The following is a 7,345-nucleotide window of genomic DNA, read 5'->3' as shown; positions in this document are numbered from 1 at the left end:
CCAGTGAGAACAGCTGTGATTTTCTAGTTTAGCGAATGACTAACAAATAAAAGTGCTGCAAGTGTTTAAGTGTGTGTGTATTGACTGCTGCAGTAATGAGTCTTAAATCCACGGAACCCGGAAATGAGTTGGCGTTCTTGCTCTTCCACAGTTTATTTTCTGCAATAATCCAAAATCCAATGATCATCCTTTAGTGGAGGGAACCAGTGCGATGCTAACTTCCGGGATCTACAAAAATAGGTCATCCCTGCTGCACTCTATTCATGAGTAGTATGTGTATGCACATCATGTGTTTCGGTGTGTGCATATTACAGTAAACTGTGAATGTGATGTCCACCCGCGTGACTAACTCAAAAAATATCACAAAACAATTATAAATCTATTTTCCAAAAGTGTGAACCGTCCCTTCAAATCCAGCTCACGAGGCTTGAAGTCACGTAAGGGTTACGGGTCCAACTTTCAAGTGTGAGCACGTGCAGGTTTCTCAAGTTGCGTTGAGACTATGTGCGCACCCGCGTGGTGACGTCGAAGAGGCGGCGCAAGGTGTAGATTTGAGTGACGGCGACGGTGAGCATGACGCACACGTTGAGGCAGGACCAGAAGGACACGCGCCACAGGTTGTTCTCCAGCAGGTAGCGGTCCCGCGCCTCTAGGGTCCGCAGCACGGTCAGGAGCTGACGGCTCTTCTCCAGGTGCTGGTGCACAGAGTCCAACCTCACCTGGAAGACGAAGAACAGCAGAAAGGAGGAGATGAGAGTCAACAAAAAAAAGACATCAGATAAGTCAAGTGTTGTCTGAAGGGTCATCATAGCTGCTGCAGATGCAATAACTCTTTGTTTCCCCTCCTCACCATGATGTCCTCCAGTTTGTACTCCACCAAGCTTTCCGGCATGGCCACATCCGCCCACTCATTTTGGCCTCCATGTGCACTGCTGCTCTGTCTGTTCACGATCACCTCAAAGAACACCAGCTTCTCCGACAGTTTACTGAAGCTGTTGTCGAAACACAGCCGGTAGTCTCCGTCCTCTGTGGGATCCACCCTGCAGGGAAGAAATAAAGTGTACAATTAAAAAAAAAAAAACAGCATGGCTGAAACTATTCACTTTGATAGCAAACATGTATTTAAAAAAGTACTTGGCTAAAAATATTTTTTTTAATATGAAATCATAAGCAGGTGGTTGTTGGAGAGCCTCTGAGTGACCCACATGTGAAAGGCATCAGATCTCCTGAAGTCAGAGGCCAGCCGGTATCCGCTGGGTGAGACGAGGACGAAGCCAACGTCCAGACCCGACCCAGCTATCACCTGTGAAAGACACAGAGGGGTTGAGGGTCAGTCAAAGCCCACTGAGCAGCAGCATGGCTCACAAAAGTGATGATAAATGGGCAGTTAAGCTATTTGTGTCGGGACATTCTCCCTTGCGCTCCTCATTGCAGCCTCTCTTTGCCCTCTATAGTAAAAGAAGAGCTCAGTGCCTGACACACTTCAACGGTCCTGGAGTCATTGGCCTTCTCAAGGTTTTGGTTTGGGATACAGTTCCACATTATGAAGCAGCCTTTGACATTAGTTGTGATGGGCGATCAAGACCTCCACATCCGTGCTGCAGCCCTATAGGAGCACCTGTTCCAGTGAAGGTGCTCCAGTAATCCTGCCAGGCTCTTCTTCGCTGACAACACGCTCAGAAACCTCAGAAGCAATGCAGCGGTCACGGCCATACAATGACTTGTAACACAATATGAGAGACTTGAGGACAGATGTGCTTTAAATGTATGTATTTGTGCTTTTCATTTCATATTAATTACGGTGGCTTTATATTTTGGATGCATTTCAGATGTCATCATCATGTTAAGTCATCTTTGTGCTTGTGCAGGATGCATGTTAAGCACTTTTAAAATGTGTTTTTCTTTTCTCCATCTCAGGAGAAGTGTCAACGACAGCAGTAGTGGCTTTCTTATCTCATGCCAAGACCAAAGTCCAAGGCTTGTTAACTTGTTTTTCAGTTAGACATTATTCACAATCTTCAAGAAAGCTATATTCAAAACTTTAAACACACACACACAGACAGACAGAAAGAAAACAATATTTACCTGGTATTCAACTTCTATGCTGTCGTTGCTGGCTGTAGTTTGGTAGAAACACTCTGTGCTGCCAGCAGATAACAGAAATGTAAACTCCATGTCTTTGTATGGCCCCAAACCCAAAGTCAAGTCTACGGTCAGGATTAAACAAGCCAGCCAACAGAGCTCTCCAGACACATTCATCATGCTCAGCGTGCGGTGCACAGTCCATGTAATCCACTTTCACCGACTTTGAGCGACTCTGTTCTATGTCACACGTGCACAATGAAGCGAGTTTACTGTGTATCTGTCATTGCTGACTGTCATACTCCCGACGGTTGGGGAAACACAAAGCCTCACAGTAGAGTTCCTTGGTCTGAGCCACTATCTGCCTCGACCAACAGCGCTCACATGCAAAACTGAGGCGGAGTGACAAAGTGCAGCAATACACATTACATGATGAGCCCGGTGGTGCATGACGGGGCCTGGGGCGTGAAGGCTCGTTAGTTAAGGTGCATTTTGATTTACTTTTTTTTTTTTTTAAATCACTTCTCATACATTTTGTACTGTTTATTTATACATTATTAATTCATTTTAACAAATGTTGTGCTTGCCGTGTCCTCTTCTATCCTGTAGGGGGAGCTAAGGGGGGGAAAGCAGACCGTGCAGCCTTGACATCATGGATGTATTCAGAAGAAGTAGAAATGGGTGCGTGAGGAACTTTTGCAGACATCTCACTCAGTGATTCACAGTGATTCACAGTTTGTTGACGGTGCGTGACAGGAATCCGTGAAGCATCCCGCATTATTTAATGCATTGGCATCGTGAATCATGCAGTAGTCTCGCATGCTTCAGGATGTGGTTTCCTTGTTATGGCTAAAATGCCGAACATGAGGCTTCAAAACGACGGTCAATGGGTGACGTCACCTTTTATAGTTAGTTTCTCCTGATGTGTCACGTCTGGGTTTTCTTCATGTCTTTGTGTTTTCATGCCTTTGTGATCGAGACCTGTGTCTAATCACCCTGTTCTCTTTGTGTATTTAATCTATTATTACTGGATCAGATTGTGACCTATGTCTCGGATCTAAATTATATATTTTCCATCTTCAGTTGGACCCAGTATTTTGATTTATTCAGTCTGCTCCCTCAGCTTTGTTACATTAAAGCTCTCCTTTTGTTCAACTCACCCTCCCTGCCACCATAACAGAATCCTATTTTTATATAATCTCTAGTTTTGGCATTTGAAAATAATAAAATATAGTAATAATAATAAAGTAATGGATTAGATTATTGTATAGTAGTCTTGTGGTTCTTACTAATTATATAGTTTCATATTTAACTACTTTAAATATTAGACATTTAACTTAACAGATGTGCTTGGAAGAAAAATCTTGATATGAAAATCAATGCCTCAAAATGATAAATTATGTTAATAAATGGAAAAATCCCAACCATCAGCTCAACGTTACTGAATCAGTGCTAACATCTATAGAAAGATGGAGTCATTCATAGATCTCTTTAATTGGCAAGTTAAATGTGTTGAAAATTGATATTCTGCATTCATTTGTTGATTTCGGATAATTCCATCAGCACCACCACGAGACCTGTTTTAAGGGAATAAGAAAACTACTTAACTCATTTGTATGGAATAGCGTGGCATCCCAGACTTTGTCTCTAACTGTTATAACTTCTATTTGACAGACGTCGACACCTGAACTCTCAGATTCTCTGTAGGAGGAAAAGGGATTTTTGTTTTGTTCATTTTTTTGGCCACATTCTGCTTACATACTTCTTGGGGAAAAGAATAAGTGATTATATGTGTGGGATGTGTTTGAGTGGTATCAGTGACAACAATAATGTGAGTTTATTTTTGCAGGAAAAAAAAAATCTTCCAGGTCAGAAGTGATGAAAGTGAGCAGTCCTTGTCGGTGCTTGGATGTCTTTCCACATCCTTACATCACATCACCCTCACTGGTCCAGAGGAAACGCTGTTAACGAAGGCCGTACATCACTAAAGTCTGCAGCATTTCAAAGCCTTCACTCCTGCTGAGACAGGAAGCCGTCTCATAGATGTGATCCAGAGGACCATGAATAAGTTCATCAAACATTACGTTGTCTAAACATGCCACTTCAGCTCACCCTACATCTGCTGAGTCTGGTGAGCGGCCTCAGCATTTATCTGTTCTCACCTCTGAGACGAAGCACAGAGGTGGTTTAACGTTGTGGATAACGTCGGGATAAGTGGTTGAGATCTGGATGTTAAGCGTTATTCTTGCCAATATCTGGTGTCAGACTAAAAGACAAGCCAGAGAGAGAGAGAGAGAGAGAGAGAGAGAGAGAGGGAGGGGAAGTGTGAATGTAGATATTTCAACATTGCTATTACAGTGAAGTGGGAGGGTCTGAAGGTTAAATGCACTGTGCTCCCACTTAGTGATCGTCGCCTTCTGCCTTGAGGCTTCGTAACTCATCGATTGTCAGGTTTTGCAGCTGCATCGAAACCCCCAAAAAAAAAATTTGCACCAAGTACGGTGTCACTGTGATGTCTGCAGTCAGGTGCAGACAGGTGCAGCTCGGCCCCATACGGTGCTTTTGGTGATAGATCTCAAGAGTCCCGTGTGCGAGTCTGTTCTTTGTCTGACTACTCGTGACAGCTATCTCCACTTGAACCAACCACAAGTGAGCCCACCCTTTTTTTGCTACTTTGTCACCCCTCTCTGTCTCTCAAGTCCTTTTGTCTTCCGCGGCCCCTTTGAAGCAACTTCTCCAGCTACAGAGAGAGCACTGTCGGTATGTCCAAGGGTGGATATCCCTCTGTGTGTGTGGTGGACACTCACACCACCCGGCCTGCAGTGCCACCCAGGCTGAGCCAGGGGAGACGGCGTGCCGGGGTGGCGCAGACCATGCTGTTCCTGCTGGTGAGCGTGGCGTTGTGCGGCATGGCCATAGAAGCCTGCTTCATCTACCGTCTCTACCGACCGGGGTCTGTGAGTATCAACCCGATTTCTCTGAGTCTCCTGTGATTTCTTATCAACGGAGTTTCACTTTGATTCATTTACTTTTTAATCTCACTTTCCTCATAAGATCTCATTCAGCTGGAACACTTTTCTTTCTCACTTTCACTTTTCTTTTACTGTTTTCCAACAGTTTTCTCTTGTTTTTCTGTCTCCGTCGACGCAAAACTCTTTCTGTTTTGTTTTCGTGTCGATAACACCTTTTTATTTCCACCAATTGGAAGTATTTATAGTGTGAATTATTCAACTTTTCTCAGCAACATCTTTTCTGTAAACACTTCAGTCCCATGTATTTATATTGTAAATATTGTTGTTGTTTTTTTATCACAAATGGAATTACTTGAAATTAATGTCAACATTGTGAGTTTTATTTAATAAATATACAATACAAAGTAGAGACGTGAGAACAGTTGTACGCTACGTGTCGGAAACTCTCTGCTGTGCTGTCAAACGTACCATAACCAAAGTGGAAACTTCCGCTCTCCAAGAGTCAGATCTGTGGTTCCAGATATTCCCATAGTGTCTTCATGGAGTTATGGTGTGGTTTTAACAAAAACAATGTCATTAAAGTTCTGGCTCCACTTTATACAACGCTTCTCTTTAGTCGACATGTATGTGAGGGATTGTGTTCATGTTTAGTGAAGCGAAGGACTCTCGTGACAGAAACAGAACTGAATCATTTGAATGGTTGTTTGTTTTCCAAAAAACTGCTGACGGAGAAATAATTTTACTATTATGGAGAAGTGCGGCCCATTTATTGAGAAGGCCACAGAACCCGAGTGTCAGCGGCGTGCGGGCGTGATGTCCGGTAATATTGGATGGTCTGTGACTCAGTTTCCTGTTGTCCTCCGATGCTCTGCGTGATGGCAGCAGTCACGGGGGGGGGAGGGGAGAGAGACGGACCTGTCCTGCTTTGTTCTGCAGAAAGAAAACATCGTAGCAAGACAGAAATCAAATTTCAGATTTTACGATTGAATGTGCTCGTAGTTTTTTTTTTTTTACATCTTATACTTCCAACTTGGTCACGTATCGGCCACTACAGCGATGGCGTGTGAATGCTCACAAACAAACATGCAACCGAGAGGTCAACCATTTTTCCTTCCATTGCAGGCCGCCTCAGCATCGTCCTCGAAGCTCATCGCAGGTATGTCTCAGCACTTATTACTCAACCGATGAATATCCCTTCACTTACTTAAGCCACATCAGTGACACTTTGTCTGCTCCTCACACAGGTCCAGTCGTTACTTCTCCCCCTGAAACTCTTGGTATTCCTCCTTCCAAACCGGTTGCACATCTGACAGGTGAGACCAGTGTTCATATTCCTTATACTAACACAGCGTCCAATTTTACTGCAAATGCAGAAACTCCATGACATATATGGTTGTGGCTGTTGCCCTTTATAATTAAATTCTCCATTTAAAATGATGAATACGTTATATGAATAATCAGACTTCACATTGTTGCTGTTTTTTCTCCCAGACGGACAAGATGTAGTTCACGATGCAAAAATCATGGCGTGGAGCATGGATGCCGACCCTCTCCTCTATGAAATTAACTACAAAGACAAAAGCCTCGTTATTCAGAAGGAGGGTTATTACTATGTCTATTCCAAGGTTTCCTTCTTAGAAATTGATGTATTTCGCCACTATGTTAATCAGAGAACTGAACGGTACCCAGACGGAACTATTCCCCTCCTGATGTCCAGAAGAGTCTCACGAAGGTCCGGCCAAATGCGATCCAGCAGTTACCTGGCTGGAGTGTTTCACCTCAGAAAAAGCGATGCCCTGTTCGTGGAAGTGAGCAACACCTCACACATCGCACGACTCAATTCTTATGAGAACGTCTTCGGTGCATATATGATATAAATATCACATTGATATTTCACTATGAGTCCCAAAGTTTGGAATAACAGTAAATAATAAAAGTGGACAATAGATGTTATGAGGCTTAATGATTCTCTCTATAAAGAAAGAGTATAGGTCCACAACCGGAAGCATAGGCAGGTGTGAAAACCTCATCGAGTGTTATGAAGGTCAGGACATTGCGGGGGGCTTTCCTGTTGGGGGGGGGGGGGGGGACTTTTTAAAAGTGTTACAGTGTAAATAAACTTTTTCTTATCAGGGATTGTTTTTATATACTTTAATCGTAATTGTCTGAATGTTGAAAAAAAAAAAATGTTACTGAGTACAAACGTATGTTTCATGTTCATGCTAAAATTAAAAACATACAAACTGTCTACATTTCTTTGCATCCTTGCTGTGACACGTTTTGCACTTTCA

The 7,345-nt window shown here is 43.2% G+C and overlaps 2 protein-coding genes across 2 annotated transcripts; one reads left to right on the top strand and one right to left on the bottom strand.

Moving 5' to 3' along the window:
• Positions 1-482: 482 nt before the first annotated feature.
• Positions 483-2,286, bottom strand: LOC142937161 (transmembrane emp24 domain-containing protein 1-like). The gene is made up of 4 exons (XM_076080118.1): positions 2,086-2,286; positions 1,206-1,303; positions 851-1,040; positions 483-719 (listed from the first exon to the last, which is right to left on the bottom strand). Exons 1-4 carry the CDS (start codon positions 2,260-2,262, stop codon positions 501-503), a joined length of 684 nt encoding a protein of 227 aa, XP_075936233.1. The 5' UTR covers positions 2,263-2,286; the 3' UTR covers positions 483-500.
• Positions 2,287-4,711: 2,425 nt separating this feature from the next.
• tnfsf14 (TNF superfamily member 14) lies at positions 4,712-7,137 on the top strand. The gene is made up of 4 exons (XM_076080117.1): positions 4,712-5,039; positions 6,177-6,210; positions 6,299-6,367; positions 6,546-7,137. Exons 1-4 carry the CDS (start codon positions 4,845-4,847, stop codon positions 6,929-6,931), a joined length of 684 nt encoding a protein of 227 aa, XP_075936232.1. The 5' UTR covers positions 4,712-4,844; the 3' UTR covers positions 6,932-7,137.
• Positions 7,138-7,345: the final 208 nt, after the last annotated feature.

Source organism: Anarhichas minor, unplaced genomic scaffold (genome assembly GCF_050575085.1).
Source record: "Anarhichas minor isolate MPS153535 unplaced genomic scaffold, ASM5057508v1 ptg000007l, whole genome shotgun sequence".
Lineage (NCBI taxonomy): Eukaryota > Metazoa > Chordata > Actinopteri > Perciformes > Anarhichadidae > Anarhichas > Anarhichas minor.
Note: the sequence above shows the minus strand (reverse complement) of the source record. Positions and strands in the feature narration are given on the sequence as shown.

Coding starts and splice junctions, on each gene's coding strand:
- tnfsf14 (XM_076080117.1), top strand. CDS start 4,845: ATGTCCAAGGGTGGATATCCCTCTGTGTGTGTGGTGGACACTCACACC. Junction 5,040..6,176: donor GTCTCTACCGACCGGGGTCT/GTGAGTATCAAC, acceptor CTTCCATTGCAG/GCCGCCTCAGCATCGTCCTC. Junction 6,368..6,545: donor ACCGGTTGCACATCTGACAG/GTGAGACCAGTG, acceptor TTTTTCTCCCAG/ACGGACAAGATGTAGTTCAC.
- LOC142937161 (XM_076080118.1), bottom strand. CDS start 2,262: ATGATGAATGTGTCTGGAGAGCTCTGTTGGCTGGCTTGTTTAATCCTG. Junction 1,304..2,085: donor GCATAGAAGTTGAATACCAG/GTAAATATTGTT, acceptor TGTCTTTCACAG/GTGATAGCTGGGTCGGGTCT. Junction 1,041..1,205: donor AGATCTGATGCCTTTCACAT/GTGGGTCACTCA, acceptor TCTTCCCTGCAG/GGTGGATCCCACAGAGGACG.